Genomic DNA, 17,345 nt, shown 5'->3' with positions numbered 1-17,345 from the left:
ACCCAAGCATTCTTGAAAGTACATGTTTATATATTTAACTTTAATCTATAATTTTAAGCCTTTGTGGGTCAGAGGAAATCCATAATAAGTTCTTGATTTTAAATCTCCTTGAAGTGGTTTGTTGTGTAATCAGCCCAATCTAGGGGAAAAAAAATTTAAATCCAGCTACGCATTACGGTTCAAATTTGTTGTTCCGTTGTTTTTCTCACTGCGAGCTGAAACAGTTGTTTTTGTGTTGTGCAGAAGCAGCTGATGGAGAGCCTGCGTAAGAAGCTGGGAGTGCTGAGGGAGGCTCAGAGGGGACTGCAGGAGGACATCAGAGCCAACGCACAGCTGGGAGACGAGGTCCAGTCCAATCCTTCTCACTAGATTCAGTGCTTTAAATCATCTGTGCATGTTGGCAGCCACTCTTACTTTGAAAACTTGATGCGACTCATTTTATACAAGCATGTCTTAAAAAGCGCTTTCTCTAAATAGGATTGGACTGTATTTCAGATTATAAAGTCGCATATCAGATATGTTGTCTGAAGAATTTGTGTTATTTTAAAAATGCTTTTGATTTGATGGTGGTTTAAAATAAAGTTGGGATTAGAAAAGTTATGAAAATCTTGGAAAAGAGGCATGAGATGTCTTAAATTCATTTTTAAAAGTATGTTGACCTTAAATATGCTGATCACAGGTCTTAATTTTTTTTTCTATTCTCGTGTATGCAGTTGTTTTTTTTTTTTCTTGCTGGACTTTTCTGTCAGGCACAAGTTTGAGCCGCAGGCAGAAATTTTTATTCTTTAGCTCACTGCTAATGTTCCCTTGCTAGCTAGCTTTTTGCAAAGCTAGCTGGTAAGTGCAAAAAACTAAGTTCAAATTTATCACAAGTTGGCTGGACAAAGTTTGTACGTTTCTTTTGAAATATAGGTCTTAAATTCCATTCATAAAGGTCTTAAAAAGTCTTCAATTTGAGTTGTTGGTCAACACCAGCAGAAACCCTATTCGTCCATCTCTTCATCCATCTATAGTGAATAGCTCAACACTTTTACATCAATGATGCGAGAGTTAGACTCTAGATCCAGTAGGTTCTAGAACATGACATTTCTAGGCCAGAGGACATCTGTATCTTCATCCCACCAAGGATAAAAGTAGTCAAACATCCTCTCTGTCTATTTTTTTGCTTCCTGTAGGTGGAGAACATGGTGGTATCCGTGTGTAAACCCAACGAGGTGGACAAATACCGCATGTTCATTGGCGACCTTGACAAGGTGGTGAGCTTAATGCTGTCTCTGTCTGGGAGGCTGCTCAGAGTGGAGACCACACTGGAAACGCTGGACCCTGAGACAGAGCACCAGGACCGGGTGAGGAGAAAACTTTTACATAATGAAACAGAAATTAAATGCTGATTAAAGAAAAGTCTTTTTTTTTCTTTTCATTTGGGAGGGGAGGACAGATGTTAAAGATCAAAATTATTATTTATAGTCAGGTTGTCTGCACATCCTTAAAAAGCATTAATTTAATTTATCTAAAATGAAGGTCTTAAAAGATCTTAAATTCATGTAAATAATCCTTAAGTAAGTCAATCACAGGTCTTAAATTTTTATGTAGATTTTTTAAGCGGGCCTTTTCTATCAGAGAAAAGTTTGAGTTGTGTGCAGACATCTTCACTCACTCCGTTCTGTTCCATTACCTGCTAGCTAGCAAACAAACAAGCCATAAGGAGCTAGCATATAGCTCATTAGCAGCTAGCATATAGTTCTCTAACTAATTAGCTAGCTAGCTAGAAAGGTGTGAAGCACAAAGCTGCTGCCAAGAACCACAAAAAGACTCAAGAAGTTTCAGTTTTGGTCCCCTGCATTTATTTTGTACGTCTCTGTCATGATATGGGCATTACGTTTTATTCATAGTAATCTTAAAAGTTCTTAAAATTTTTATTAGGTACCTTATTACCTAATAAAATAAGGTAATTTTTGTCCTGTAGCTCCCCCTGCTGGAAAAGAAACGTCAGCTCATGAGGCAGCTGTCGGAGGCTCAGGACTTGAAGGACCACGTCGATCGCAGAGAGCAGGCCGTCAGCCGGGTTCTGGCCCGCTGCCTCACTCCAGAACAGCACAGAGACTACAGGTGCGCATCAGAATGGGAATTGACTCGCATTCAACCTGGCCGGCGAACTGTCCTTGAGCGCTAAATTGCTTTGTGTACTTTTGTTTTTCCTCTCCAGCCACTTTGTGAAGATGAAGGCTGCCCTGCTGGTGGAGCAGAGACAACTGGAGGACAAGATTCGGCTGGGAGAGGAGCAACTCAGAGGGCTGAGAGAGAGCCTCGGCCTAGGCCTGGGCCTGGGAATGGGGATGGGAATATCGATGGGATACGGACATTACTGAGCAATAAACAAGAAGTGAATGAAGGATGAAGCCGTTGAGTTCAAATCAAGTCCAACACATGGAAGACATGTTATCAATCGCAACAGTTAAGGACATTATCTTAACAGTTGTATGACGACACTAAACACGAAGCTGCTGCAGACGGTTAGTTCGACATGAATATAGGAATTAAAACTGCTTAAGAAGTTACTATCTGATAGTAAGAGTATTCGCACTCAACCACTGGCAAAAAAACTGTTTAACAAATGATCTTCTGACTCTTTTGATTTTATCCAAGAAGCAAGTGAAGACATCCCAAAACGGTCTTACAAGACATTTTCCAGCTCAACAGGTAAACATTAAGGCATGGAAAAACAAAAATGAAGACATTTTAACATCACAGCGAAGACGAAAACCAGCTAGGAGATGATAGATAAGTGTCCGAAAAGCCTGTTTGTCGCATATTTTCAAGGCCACGACAAAGAAATCAAACACTTTGTGCCTTAAACATGTACTGTACTATTAAACTGACACTATGTATTTTCTGTTGTTACACACTTTGTTGCCAAAGACATTTTTGCGAGATGACTGTGTCATTCACTTCTGTTTTCTTTTATATTTAAACCTCCCGGTTCAGAGAACTTGAGGAGGGTTTTTTTTGTTTTCTCTTTGGTGCTTCTCGTATCCACACTAAAGCCAATGTTTCACAGTGCCATTGTCAGCTTTATTAACTGCTAAACATTGATTCTGCAAGACATATACTGTTATTGTGTTATTTTGTGTCACATTACTGTACTTGTGTGGAGTTTGACACTCCGTGGACTGTCACGTAACGACCTTTATGTACAGAAGGCACTAGTGTTCATTATGTATGTGGTTTGTATATTGTGGTGTTGATGTTCGAGAACATTCATTTTAAAAGATGGGTGAGAAGACCTGGAAGAGTTGAAGTTTACTGTATATGTTTACAATGAATGAATCCGGAGTGGAGTGCAGTTTGTGTTGCATCAAGTGAAGTTTGCAAATTTATTTTCGGCCATTTTTTATTCCCAGCTGTCACCTCAGCTGACTTGAAAACTATTTTACTAATTTACCTTCATATGGAGAGAAAGCTCTACATCAGATGACTTTTAGTTCCAAAGTGCAAGAATAAAACCTAACTTTTACCAACATATTCACATTTTTCTAAACTGATTTTAAGCAGAACTTGTTTTGCAAAATTTTGGCAAATTTCATTTGGCAAAAATGAAAAGCACTTCAGGGACAAAAATACACACATCAATAAATAAAACCAAAAATCTAAACATTTTGGAAGTACTAAATATTTTTCAAAATGTTTTTGTTTTCTCCAGGTTTTTCTTTTTGTTGCTGTCATGTGTATTATTTTTAAAAAAATTCTGTTTTAGTCTTCTCGGGCTGTACCATTGGGCCATGACAGGCTAGCTAGCAGGTTAGCTTAGCATACAAACTTAATCTTTGGGGGGACTGTCACAATTTATTTATTGTTCCACCAGCAAAACTCAAAATTAAAGAAATGCTAGTGTTTAGTTCACACTGAAAGCATCAAACAAAAGCAAAGAAAACTACTTATTACATCAGCTAGCTTGTTTTGCTAGCTAAGAGCTTTTTGTCTTATATCAATAGCTGTGAGTTTAAAATCTAGGTAGGCAGGTTTAAGTGTAGCTTTGTCCATTCCCACTATATGCTACAAAATAAGCTAACAAGCAGCTAAAAGAGAACATATCTCCTGTCTCGTTTTTCCTTACAGAGCAAAGGTCTAAATTGGGCGTAAATCGCTGTAAGAATCTTAAAAGTCAAGAAATCTTTAAATCTTAAAAACGTGTAGGTTTTTATCTAGCTGAACATTCCTAGTTGTTTGAGTTCTGTTTTTAAGTTGGCATCTCATTAAATCAGTCACCTAAAGTACTCTACAACCTCAGTCAGTTAAGATCTTGCTACGATATTTGAATACAAGATGCAGAGGGAGATGCGTTTTACCAGTTAGCTTGTTATTCACTTATTTTATAATAGTTTTATGCTACTTTACTGCCACCTACTGGGCAATAGCTGCTAGTGTATGAGGACGTGAGTGAAAATCTTAGAAGAACGGACATGCTTAAAGGAGTTAAGTATTGCCTCTGACAAAAACAAGTTTAAAACACTTTAAAACAAAAATAAATTGAAAAGTCAAGTAAAGAAACATTGCCACTCGTTAATTGCTGTAAAAGTCAACCGGTTCCATTTCAAAGTAGCTTGAAGTCTATTCAAAGGACTCCTGTTGTTTTTAGTTGTAAGCAACCCTTGGATTGCATTGTTCATTGTTGTTGCTGTGTATATTTGTGAATGTTTTCCTGTGCTGCAAACGGCAATTCTCATTGGAAAATTCATTGGAAACATATTGATATTTCAAGGACAAACATTGCCTGATGGACCTGTAAGAGAGTGTTTCTTTTGTTTGTTTCTGTTTTTTTTGGTTAAATTTTTGATTTATTAAAGAAAACATTTTGTTACTGCAAAAACACTTGTGTGAGGAAATTGTACCATAAATAATAATGATTTTCAAACTACCTCCGAGCCGCACTGTGGTGATTTATGCTTTGACGGGCCTCCCCTAAATGTCCTGAGCGAATGTGTGAATGCTTCTCAGGGGAAGCTTACATTTTAAAGTCGTGGGATGGTTGAGTAAACACGGCTTGGGGTTATATGGAGGTTGACAAATGACAAGTGGAGTGAGGGGAGTCGTTGAGCACGTCTGTGGGAGGTGGAGAAATTTACCCTGGAGGCACATTGAGCGGTAATCATGTGTTGATAATACTGATAGCTCTGTCAAGTTACGTTTCCTGGAAGCAGGGGCTGTTAAATATTCCTGCTCAAGTTGTAAACGCTGAAAAACAAGAGCGGAAATAGAGCGGAAAAAAGTAGTGCTGTGAAATAGTAGGCACCCCCCGCCTTTTGCCTCTGTGTTACACAGAGTGAATGAAAGAAAGCAGCCTTTGAAGGATCATATTTATAAAATGGTAAGTGAAATCAAAAACAAACTCACCCTCTGAACTGGTGATTGTTTCACGTTGGGGAGCAACAGTAGAAATCAAGCATTAGAAATAACTGGCGGTGTTTTGGGGCAATTGCCATATAATTATCAAGTTGTGTGGCAAAGTTTCATCTAGTCTTTCTTATTGGTGAATGATGAAAATGTCCTTTAGCTGAAGTTAATGATGCCTGCTTTGGCGTAGATGTGTCTCTGGGTTATTGTGTGACCTCCTCGATGGCTTTGCACCCATTTTCTGACAAATCTGGTTTTTGTAGCCTAATTCATGTTATGAGGTGGATTCTGTTTGCTTTCTTTATTGACAGTAGTCAGGCATGGTTGTGACTAGTGAAAGTCAAAATCTCAGGTAATTCATGATTCAACAACTTATGATATAAAGTGTATAGGTTCACATAGCTATACACTGTCAAACAAGAAACAAGAGGGACAAAACGATGAGGAAGTGTTCCTTGTTTCTCAGTTTGGTCATGATAAACCTTGTTTGGAGGGATGGGTGAGACATTTCAGAAGACTTACCGCCAAAAGGAAAGTTTTTCTAGGAATGGACCGTTTTGTGTGTGATTGTGTTTATAGTAAGAAAGAGGACATCAATGACTAAATCAATGATTTAAGACCTTAAAAGTGAAACAGTGATGTCTGTTGGAAACTTGCAGCCACTTTCTGCACAAAACTGAGCAAGGAGGACCTGAATAGTTCAGTGAGTGGCCACAAGGTGTCGCCCTCCAACCACTGTGAAATAGAGCATGGACGCAAGATTCACTGCATGGCTGCAGTTCCTATGGTAGAGTTGAGCTTTTGGGTTTTATGAGAAAACTGAGGCCTGCCTCAATCAGTTTGACGCTACATTTCATATGCACAAGTCTCCATTTACATACAGATGCAGTTTTCTCTTTTTGTCCTGTATACATTTCTTAAATCATTTTTGACCTGCAAAAACTACCAAATAATGAAGAAATTGTATGACTTTTTTAAAACCTTTTAAATATTATTTTTTACCTTTTAAATATGAATTTATATACTTGTAAATTAATATTTACACAGATTACGTGCCACGTAATTTATAAGTTAATTATGTGGCACGTTGCCTTATTGGTCATTAAAATGGCTAGCTTTTTGCATTTAAGAAATTCAATACAAGATACCAAAAATGTATTTATTTATTTTAGTATTTTCGGTCTCCAGTTTCTGAGAAACATAAAAAGACCGCCAAATCTGAGTACTGAGATTAAAATTCCACTTTTCAAATTTGTTTGATGATCAAAGCACTTTCTGGATTAATTTAGTAACTGACTATAATCGATCCGAACTGTAAGATTTAGGAAAACATTGAAGATTGATTAGTAAAACTGCTCCACTGACCCATTTGAAAACGCCATACACATATCAATAGGAAAAGCAATGACTCTTCACTCGACTAGCTGTCCTGGTATTTAGATATTTAGCATTTTCTTATCAAGTGCAAAAGTGTAACCGGAAATAAACATCCTAGTGCTTCCAAAATAAAATTCACAGTTTGACGGGTTTTTTTTAGAAAAGAAAGAAAAAGAAAATTTCGATTCACATCCCAAACACATGAATAAATCCGTAAAACTAAACCACTGATAGTGAGTATCTGATGGTAAAATTTGTTATGTTGTAACTGAAAAGCAGATTGGAAAGTTTTGAGATTTGAAGGACAAAACCGGAAAATGTAGTCATGTATAGCTTACATGCCACTAGCTTACATGTTGCAGTTTAAGTGGTAAAAAAAAAAAACCCGAGTAAATACCGAAAAATACAGTCAGTTCCAATGTGTCGTGTTTGGATAGATAAATCATATTAAAACGCGCTCGTTTCGTGTTTATGCGCCGTGTAAAAGCCGAGGTTTCGCCGCTGTGGAGAATGACGCAGGATTTATCTTCAAGTTTACTGCTGTTGACATAAGCAGTTCCAGCTGAAGGAGAAGAAGAGAGCGGCGGGGCAAATCCGAGTCACAAGACTTCTTCATCGCCGCTTTTTTTTTTTTCCCAGTCGAAGGCTTAAAGTAAGGCCAAAACTTCTCACCTTCTTCTACTTTTCTCATTTGGTTAGAACAGCAACAACACACTAAGTTAGCCTGTAGGGGGAAGGTATGTGACTTTGCTCGTCAGCAGCAAAGCGCTTATTAAAGCCCCAGCTAATATAATCCACCGGGTCTTCTAAGTGAGTGCTCGGCGCTGGTTCAACCAGCGGAACCACAAAGATGCGACAAAAAAAAAAAAAGTGAGCGGAAGTGGTTACAAAACTTCCCTTTAACTAAAACTGTTGTCATGTCTGGATGAGAGGAGCGGATATGCAGTGGGTCTTTATAACACCCTCCTCATTTTGAACACTGTTCCGGGTGGAATAAACACACTGGCACCCCGCTGACTTTCAGGGCCAATGTTCCAGTTTTTGTCGCGTTTATATCGGAATTATGCCCTGGTCGTGGACAGAGGTAATTAGCTGAAGTTAGAGAAGGAGGAGGGGTTCATTTAGCAGACGCTGGAAGTTAAATGCCTCATTTTTAAAAAATTTGTCTGTGTGTGGGTTGTGAAACAGCCCCTGGACGTATGGAGAACCCCGGCTACAGCAGCGGCTTCGACGGCCTCCATCACCCCAGCGACGACGACGATGACGAGATGGTGGACATCGCGGGAGCCACGCTGGACTTTTCGACCACAGATGACGTCCCCCCGCTCAGCTCAGGTAACCTGCACGCGCATGTGGAGTCACCACTGTACAGGTGTCGACCGTTGACCGAGGTCTGGTATTAATGTGGGTCCTGGCTGACTCAGACTGACCCACTCCTGACATCATTCAGTCCACTGACAGCTCTAGATGTGGTTGTCCTTCATTTTAGCCAACAGGTTTCATCTTACTGGATGAAACGTCCTCAACATGCAAATAGCACAGGTTGCCTGAAGTAACCCCAGAAAGTCTTAAAACCCCAAGTCTGTGGGTTGGGTTCATATTGGTAAGTCTGATATAGATTGTATAAAATCTGAAAAGTTGCAACATGCATTTGTATTCGGCCCCTGTGTGGTAATGTCTCATTGAAACCACTGCAGTTTGTCTTTGTCACTGTCCATTTTGCTTCTAAAGTAGCTCAGACGAGCTGGGTCGGTTTGCATCTGTAGTGTCTGTGGTTGGAAACGTTTAAGTCTTTTCCCCAAATAATCAGGATGATTTAAGTCTGGAAAGTTCCTCCACTGTGTTTATTCTTGTCATTTCTCTCCGGCTGAACGGCGTCTCAAGAGAGATTTGAAACTTGTGCTCCTGAACTTTGTAACGGTTTACCTTTTGATGTACGGAGGACTGAGGCTGTCGAGACTTTTTAATCTTTCTTCAAAAGACCCGTTTTTATTCTTTTCTTTTTTTTTTAGTTTGAGTTTCTTTTATGCTCACAGTTATGGAGTACATTTGTATTTTGTTTTAGCTGCACCCTCACCTCCTCCATCTTTGCCTGACTTATTTGTCTACTCATTTGCATAATACTGATGCATCTGGATCCTGATTAAATCTCATTGAAGTTTGCGACTGTAGCGAGACGTGAAAAAGTTAAAAGTTTGAGTACTCTTGCAATGCACCATAGTTCTGCATTCTAGCTTCAATCGTAGGGAAGTGTGTAAAGAAGTCATACTCTTTTTTTTTTTTTTTTTCTCCTCCCCAATGTTGCCCGGTTACTGATGATGTCATCGTCAGATAATTAAAGTTCCTGTTGCAACGTCCTTGAAATGTTGTAAGAAGGCAACGTGAATAGATAAAATGAGATTTATGGAGATTTAATTACGACTGCATGTTTGACCAGCATGGAAAGTTCTGTCTTCTTTGTTTCTAAGCCCGAGCTGCTGTGGTTTCTGTTTAACTGCGGCCCTTAAGAGCCTAAAATGCCCTAATCTAATTAATAAACCAGCAGTTCAATAAATGCATATGCACATATGTATGATGCATTTCACAAAACGGTGTCCTTAACAATAAACAAATGTGGTGTGTCTGGATAGTTAACAGAATCTATTTATTCCCCTGCACATTTGAGCTGCCTGGTTACTGGTGACCTCACCGTGCCGACTAACTCAAACAGAATAAAACGCGCGTCAGCAGGAAGGATGTCTGGAGAACGTTTTAACTCAACAGTGAGCTGTTCCTGCTGTGTCAGCTGAAGGAAAGGAAAGACGCGCCACCTCGCTTTTAAACGGAACTTTCTTTGTAAATTAGGGAGTCTGCGAATTTACAGTCAGACCTCAGAGTGTCCGGCCGAAGTTGTAGGAGGAAAACCGGAGGAGTTTTTTTTTTTTTTGTTTTGTTTTTTTGCTTTTGTGACCTCAGATTGTTTTTGTATCAAGATGTGGGATTGTCAGAAGAGTTGTTGACTCATGCAGGCCTCAGTCATGCAGAGTTGAGTAGACGTTTCAGAAGACTTCATTGTCTTATACGCTGAACAAGTTTTTGTCTCCGTTCAAATGAACCCAAAGCTTGTTTTGAAATTCTTGAGGTTTTAGTCCAACTCTCACTTCTTCCTTTTTTTTTTTCCCTCTTGAGGTTTTGGAGCAAGTCCACAACTTGCTGTTGTCGTCTTCTTTTCAGAAAGCCTTAAAAGAAGAAGTCAGTGACTGTCTACATGTCCACATGCTGGTAATTAGGATTGTAGAAATCAGTCAAACTGCCTGACATGTAACTGTACCTGAGAACTCCGTTTCTCCCTCTGTTTCTCCTTGCGATACTGACCCCTACTAGCAAATTACTGACACATTTAGGAAACTATGACAAGACACCGTATATCTTCAGCCAAAATCAGCCAACGTTTGTGCTCCAAACCCCCAAAATATAACATATAAGGAGCAGAGAAAACACCCACACAATATATATTTGAATATACTATAATGCTGACATGGCCCATGTTCCTCATAATCAGTAAGAGATAGATGAGTACTAAATTCAAATGATTTCAAGTTATTTTTTTGCTTAGAAGTGAATGAGGGTGCACTTTCTGTTTCCACAGTGATCTTAAGTAGTTATAAATCCATGTATGTGAGGAGTAAGTACACATAAGTGTTATTGCTTTCATCACCTCTGGCACCATTATGTTTTTTTCTGGAGGGATCCTCCTCTTTCCTCTCTCTTCCTTCTCCAGCTCTTTTTGGCGTAAACGCTCAGACTCAACTAGATTGATGGGCAGCGCCAGCGCTCCAGCCTTTTCAGGACTTTCCAAAAATTTCTGAAGTGCACCAGACGTTCTCTGGGTCACTCCAGGACAAGCTCTTTGAGGCTTTCCCAAACCCCTCCCCCTTATTATGTTTTCTTGATGGTAGGGTGGTCCTCGTCTTGCCAAGATGAAAAAAAAGTCTGCACCAATTCAGAGATTGTAGTGTCTTGTAAATGTCTTCTCTGCGGATTTCTCAGTAGATGTCTCTCCTAACCACCCTGGCTTACCTCCACGGCCCTGTCGTGGAAATGAAACCCACAGATTGATGCTGTCATCACCCTGTCTGAACCAAGAGATGGTTTTAATAAGGTGCTGCTCTGTGCCTGGTTTTAGCCACACATGTTGTATGAAATTTATCACTAGGGTAGATTTTTTTTTTATTTTCTTTCCTTTTTCTTCTCTTTTTGATTATTTGCTGTGAGTTATTATGAGGCCCTATTGGCAAACTCAAGGCATTCTTTTTTTTGCAGAGTGTCCACAGATCCTTGAAAAGTCTTTAATTCATTAATCTAAAATTGAGGCCCTAAATATCATGTATTCTTTGTAGGGTTTTTTTCTCTCTGGACTTTACTATGAGGCGAAAGTATTGAGTCATACGCAGACATCTTCACTCACTGCGTTCAGTGACTCAAAGCAGCTAAGACTACCAGTAACAAGCTGCTAATACTTACTTGCTAGTTAGCAAGCGAACAAACAATCTATTAGCAGCTAGCACAGGATTCATTAGCAGCTACATTTTTGGCTCTCTAGCTAACTAGCTAGCAAATGCTAGCTAGTGGCAGATATGTTAGCTGCCACTAGCAGCAAGCACACAAACAAGCCATTAGCAGCTAGCATATAAATTTGGTAGCAAGCAAGCAAACAAACTATTAGCAACTAGAATATGGCTCTTTTGCAACAAGCATTTGGCTTACTTGATAACTAGCTAGCAAACACACAAGCAAGCAAGCCATTAGCAGCTAGTATATAGATCTTTAGCAAAAACTGCTGCCAAGAGCCACAAAAAAATTCCCAGAAATTCCAACATTTTGGTTCCCTGCATTTCTTTTGAACATCTCTGTCATGATATAAACTTTTAATTTGACTTCTAATGATCTCAAAAAGGTCTTAAAGTCTTAAATTTGAGATCTTGAAACCTGTGTAAACCCTGCTATGGTTTCAATACAAAAAATGCTTCCATATGAGCATTCAACAACAGATGGTTTCTGCTAATTTAATTACTAGTGACCAAAGATTGAATTGCTCAGAGTTTCATTCTTGGGTTGTAAAAAAAGAAAAATGTATTTGGACTTTCAGATGGATGCTTAGACCCCTTAAGTAGTGAGTAGGGCTTTTTCTCCTCTTTAATTTGCTGAATTTCCAGTTAGCTTTTATCTTTCTCATTTTGCATGCATTGCTGTTTTTACTGCTCTCAATCTCGACTGTGTAAATGTATTTGTTGGATTTATTACCAGTTGGTGTGTTGTTATTGCCTCTAATGACTTTATTGCTGGGCATATTGGCTTACTGAGTGGTTCATACAGCAGATCGGCTTAGTCACACTTTGACCCTCTTGACATGTGATAATGACCGTGAACTGGGAAAATACTGCGAATTAAGAGGGCATAACATCAGGAAAACACGCGATTCCGATGCTGTTTTTGGATATTGCAATGACATTTACTGCACATTTTTTTGGGCTCTTTTCTCACTTTCATATTCATTACTGTGTCTTTGTCCCGCTAAATCCGGCGAGGACTGTTTCTTTTAAATCTTTAGCTAAATAGAAAACGATCTTATGCTCAAGAAAACACATTAAGAGACGTCGTCTGGACTGAGGCCAGCTTCATTCAATTTCCTCTGACCTTGTAAATATGATTAAAATTCAAAGTTTCAAAGTAATTACAATCAATAATCCAGACATTTATCCAGCCACCGTCATCGAGGTCACATGAAACGCATGTTCCCATGGCTATCGGACCTTGAGAGTTCAAAGTTCGAACTCTAGCTTGAACCTGCGTCTTCTTATCCACCTTCGTTTACGTGCATCTGCTGAAGCAGTGCATGTTTTGGCAGAAATGCGATCCAAGAGATCGCATCAAAATCTTCCTGAGCTTCAGAGAAATATTAAACATTCTGTACACAAGCAAAGTTCCCAGGATGCAAAGGAAAATATTCCCTCCTTCCCTTCAACCCTCTGGTCCTCTGTGCATGTATGTAAATAATTAATGGGCAAAAAAAAAAAAGAAAAAAGAAAGATCTCTGATCAGACCTACTTTTAAATGCGTGAAATAATCCGCAGTGCGCTAACATAAACAAATGACATGGAGCAGAGCACAAGCGCTCCCACTGGGAACAGATTGTTAAATGTTTTTGAACATTACGGGAAAGATGTCCTCTGACGTCCCGCTGAGAGGAGAATTGTTCTGGAAACTCACGAGGGTTTGGTTGCGGCAGAAAGCGTGTGGGAACCTCCCAGTGAACAACAAATGTTAGACTTTTAAGTCTTACAAGTGGAGGAAATGGTGGGAAAAGCATTTTCAGTAGCTGTACAGTAACGTTCTGGAGCAGATCTTCAGAAGCTCTTTCCTGGTAAAATTCCAGTTTTTGTGTGACACCATAATAAGTTGGCCTTTTCTCACCTTTGGTAGAATCCTACATGTATTTATGATAAATCGTAAATTAGAAAAAATAACAAAACATTTTCTCTAAATATAAAGCTATTGTGTTCCTGGTAGTTAGGCGGTCATTTTAGAAATAAAATGGTTTTGAAAATAAATCTTGCGTTTGCTTTATGCTTTATGTTTTAAAATATCTTTTTTTATCCCAAAGAGACATTTTAAATGTTGTCATAACTTGTATCATCCAAGTGTCTTAAGAGTCAGGAAGGATTTTCAGTAGCAGTCAATCTTACAACAAATCTGATTAAGCCTCTGACCGAAGACTAACAGATAACTGCTCAATATTTGAGCAAAAGAGTAACTTGGATTTAGAGTCAAACTTATTTTCAACTAACGATGAAGGGCGTTTCTGTACGGAAATAAGACCGGCAACTATCAAAAGATGATGAAACAACATGTTGCTGAATTTACAAATTATTAGGAACATTTCATGTTTGAAACAAAATAAGTAAGATTCATGTCTAACCAAGTATTTCAGAGGACAAAGCTGTGATCTATTGTTTATTTATCCTGGTTCTCCTGGGGCTTTGAGGAACCTTTTTGTGGTGAGCTCGCATTAATTATTTACGTTGAGAGCAGAGGTGACATCACACAATGCATGAGAGAGACATTGAAAGCTTAAATGGATAAAGATGAACCACTTCCTGTTTGCTGAAATGTCACTCCCTTTTAGTTCTTCTAAATCTCCCTTCCTCAGAAACAACATCCACACTGAAGACTGTTGAGATGCAAACTACTTGCTTATGCTATGTTACTTTCACCATTACAATTACATCCACCAGTCTTTATTTTATTTATTTATTTATAGTTTTTTTTAATGCGTCCTTACCTAAAAGGATATTGGATAACGGATAAAATGTTTTATTTTAGTTTTATAAGAGATTGAATTTAACAAAAAAAATACACACACACACATACCGTATTTTCCGCACTATAAGGCGCACCTAAAAACCTTCAATTTCCTCAAAAGCCAACAGTGCGCCTTATAATCCAGTGAGCCTTATATATGGGCCAATATTGAGCCACAACAGGTCCAGCAACTACGGTAAGCAGCCGCCGACTTCATTTTTACCCATAGAAGAAAAAGCGCGCGGTGCATGCTGGGATAGTTGTCAGAACGCTGGTTTGTAATCTATTAATAAAGTTTGACTGACCTATCTACCTACCGACCTGATAATCAGGTCGTCTGCAGGTCATTTAGCACCACGTTCTCCACGAACATGCTGTGCGCGAACGGAGAAGGGTGACCATTGTCCAGCCACGTTCTGGCCCAGGAAGGCTCTCCTCGCAGCCGGGAGTCGGACTGTATTCCGACTCCCGGAATACAGTCCGTTTAGTGCAGCTCCATCTAGTGGATGCATAATGTAACTCCAGCCTCTACTGTAGTGTCTATTCTATGCGCCTTATAATCCGATGAGCCTTATAGTGCGGAAAATACGGTGTGTGTGTGTGTGTGTGTGTGTGTGTGTGTGTGTATATATATATATAAATCTTAAGCTTAGTGAAACTTTAAAAAATTTCATTTAAACAAATCTCTAAATTCAAAATGGGATGAAGTACTTAAGATCCACCAATTAATTGGCCAGATATTAGAATCTGCTAATTTCCCCCAGATCAGCTGAAAATATTGACTTTAAAAAAAAAAATTCTCCCCTAAATCCTGATCATTGCATCAAAACTAAGAATGTATCTTTTTGTATTAAGGAGAATAATCTGTAATTCTTGTATCAAAACATTCGCAACATTTTTTCCCTTTAAAACTGATCAAATTCTGACTCGGCAGGTCAGACCTATAATAAAAGTAGAAATCAGTGTGATGGGTGCATTTTTACAAAACTGGTGTAATATTGCAGTCTAATCAGGTCAGAATTGAAAGATAATCTTCAGTGCGGTGCAGTATTGTCTGGACTATTAGTGTTGCTTCCGATAGCACAGTAGCTTCTTTTTCATTTCAGTTTGAACACTGAAAGCCCTGAGACACTTGAGTTGTAAAGTGTATCATCCAAGATTGTTGAAATGTTTTTTATTGTGTTCAATCATTAAACCATGAAAAACGACGAGACCTTTGAGAAACATTTAGATTCCCAGAACTGAGTGAAAACCAGGCAGAGTCACCCTGACATTCAGCAGCTCTGTGTACAACATAAACTCATCTGTTTATGCGGTCTTTCACCTTTTTAAACTCTGCAATCTAATTTATTTCCACACTCACCTACCTCTCAGCCTCCCCAAACGTACAGGAAGCTCATTACTCAAGACCTGTAAAAATACTTCAGCAAATCACCATCCACTTCCCCAGACAGCTCAGCCAGTCATGAGTCAGCTAAAGATACTGAGGGAGGGACCTGCGCTGGGGCTTGTTCCTCGAGGAGAAGGAAGATACTTCCAGTTTGACTCGACGGCGGATCCTGAGCGAGGGTGGGGGGAGCGTAACGAGAGATGGGCTGGGAGTTCTGGAGCAAGCAGCTGGATGAGGAGGAACTGGTGGTGGATGGTGAGTTAGTCATTTCTGTTGCGTCCCGGCGATGTGGCTTAAAAGGTGATGCGTTTTTCCTGTTGGACCGCTCCCAGATCTCGTGCCATTAAGAACAAGTTGTTGGTATTTGTCCATCACATTCTGTGCAGCTGCTATTTCTGCCTAATCGTCTGCTTCCTGTGTTTTAATCGTGTTCATCTTGTTCATGTGGTTCTCTCTGTTGTGAGATGCTGACTTTAACTTTTACACAGCAGAGTTTAATCATTAGGTACATTTACTACCCGTCATATGATTTGGGTCCAGTAACTGCTTGAGGTTGCACAATAGAGAAAGGTGTCGGACGAAATCTGACTTCGGTGAAACCTTTTTCTTTTTATCTTTAATCTGAGTGAGGTGATTCTGTTTACCTTTCCTAGTCTTTGGACTGTGATTTCTCAAGGCTCCGCTGACTCTGTTGTGACTTCAAAGCTGAGAGAATATCCATCCTGTTCCAAGGTGGACACAACACACCTTTATTATTTTAGCCCCCAAAAATATTCCCATGAATCATTTTTCAGACACGGAGGAAACTTGTTCACTGTTGTCTCTTTTTGTGTGTCTTTCCTCAGGAGATAAACGGTATTCTAAATGCTTGAGTATGTTGCAATGAATGTTTTCAACACAGCCACAGGCCTGCGGACGGGTACATAGCAATCGCATGCAAATGTCGGGAACGTTGTCATCTTCACAGAACCTAGTTTGTGCTGTCTGAGGTTTCCACCATCTTGGAAAAGCCTAGAAATGCATCGATTAGTTTTGTCCCCGGTTCCAGTCTCCCTGCTTTGACCAGCCAATGCCAATTATAGTCGACACAGACTTCTTACTTGGGACTATATTAAGAACTGTTTAAGGGATGCACAATATATTGGCACCAATATCACTATCAGCGATATTGTTTTTTTTTTATATGGCCATCTTCCTGAAATAATGGCCTAAGTCATTTCCTTTGGCCAAGAGGTGAATTAGGCAAAAAAAAAAATCAATTGGCAAAAAAAAAAAAAAGAGACTCAGGCCATTATTTTAGGGATAAAATAGAATGAATAAAACTTGGCTGATAGTAACAACCGATGCTTATTTCCGTCTTGTTGATATTTCTGGAGGGTCAGAGGTTGATCATGTGATATTCGTTTGGTCATGTGACAGTGTTAGTCAGACACAAGGCTAGGAAAATGTCTGATATAAAATATTGGTAAATGTCCGTTATCGGCTCTAACATCAAGTTTAAATATTTAATATTGGCCCAAATGTTCATATTGGTGAATCCCTTTAATGTTTCTTTCTAGCCTTCTTGCTCTGAACTTTCACTAATTGCATTTATTAGCAGCAGGGGCGATGTCACACTGTGTGGTTAAGCTAGCAGTCACAGTAACACGGAGGGTTTATTATTTAAATCAAGGGAAATGATTAGAATAAACATTAGCACAGTTAGCATTACTGACCTTAGACTCAGTCTCTGAGTGTATTCATTTGAGATTTCCAAAAGACTACAGAGACGTCCAAAACCACCTCAAAAGAATAAAACGACGTTCAGTTCAGCCTTCCTGTTATCTTCTCCAACCTTAATTCGCTG

At 39.2% G+C, this 17,345-nt stretch overlaps 2 protein-coding genes across 7 annotated transcripts in view; both read left to right on the top strand.

Annotated features, from left to right (window-relative positions):
* The window catches only part of shroom4 (shroom family member 4), a 69,492-nt gene extending 64,577 nt beyond the window's left edge, over positions 1-4,915 (top strand). For all 4 annotated transcript variants that reach the window (XM_008435344.3, XM_008435345.3, XM_081599205.1 and 1 more), the window contains 4 exons: positions 244-345; positions 1,176-1,346; positions 1,967-2,109; positions 2,207-4,915. In XM_008435344.3, the coding sequence (XP_008433566.1) occupies positions 244-345; positions 1,176-1,346; positions 1,967-2,109; positions 2,207-2,369 (579 nt within the window). In that variant the 3' untranslated portion in view covers positions 2,370-4,915. The remainder of the gene's footprint in view (positions 1-243; positions 346-1,175; positions 1,347-1,966; positions 2,110-2,206) is intronic.
* Positions 4,916-7,122: 2,207 nt separating this feature from the next.
* Positions 7,123-17,345, top strand: part of clcn5b (chloride channel, voltage-sensitive 5b) — a 31,289-nt gene continuing 21,066 nt past the window's right edge. The window contains exons 1-2 of one of the 3 annotated variants that reach the window (XM_008435342.3): positions 7,123-7,420; positions 7,957-8,103. In XM_008435342.3, the coding sequence (XP_008433564.1) occupies positions 7,968-8,103 (136 nt within the window). In that variant the 5' untranslated portion in view covers positions 7,123-7,420; positions 7,957-7,967. Of the gene's footprint in view, positions 7,421-7,506; positions 7,853-7,956; positions 8,104-15,626; positions 15,755-17,345 lie in introns of those variants that run through there. The other 2 variants (XM_008435341.3, XM_008435343.3) reach the window with 2 other exon arrangements.

Source organism: Poecilia reticulata, chromosome 18, assembly GCF_904066995.2.
Source record: "Poecilia reticulata chromosome 18, P_reticulata-male-v2, whole genome shotgun sequence".
Lineage (NCBI taxonomy): Eukaryota > Metazoa > Chordata > Actinopteri > Cyprinodontiformes > Poeciliidae > Poecilia > Poecilia reticulata.
This window is presented reverse-complemented; position numbering and strand designations above follow the sequence as displayed.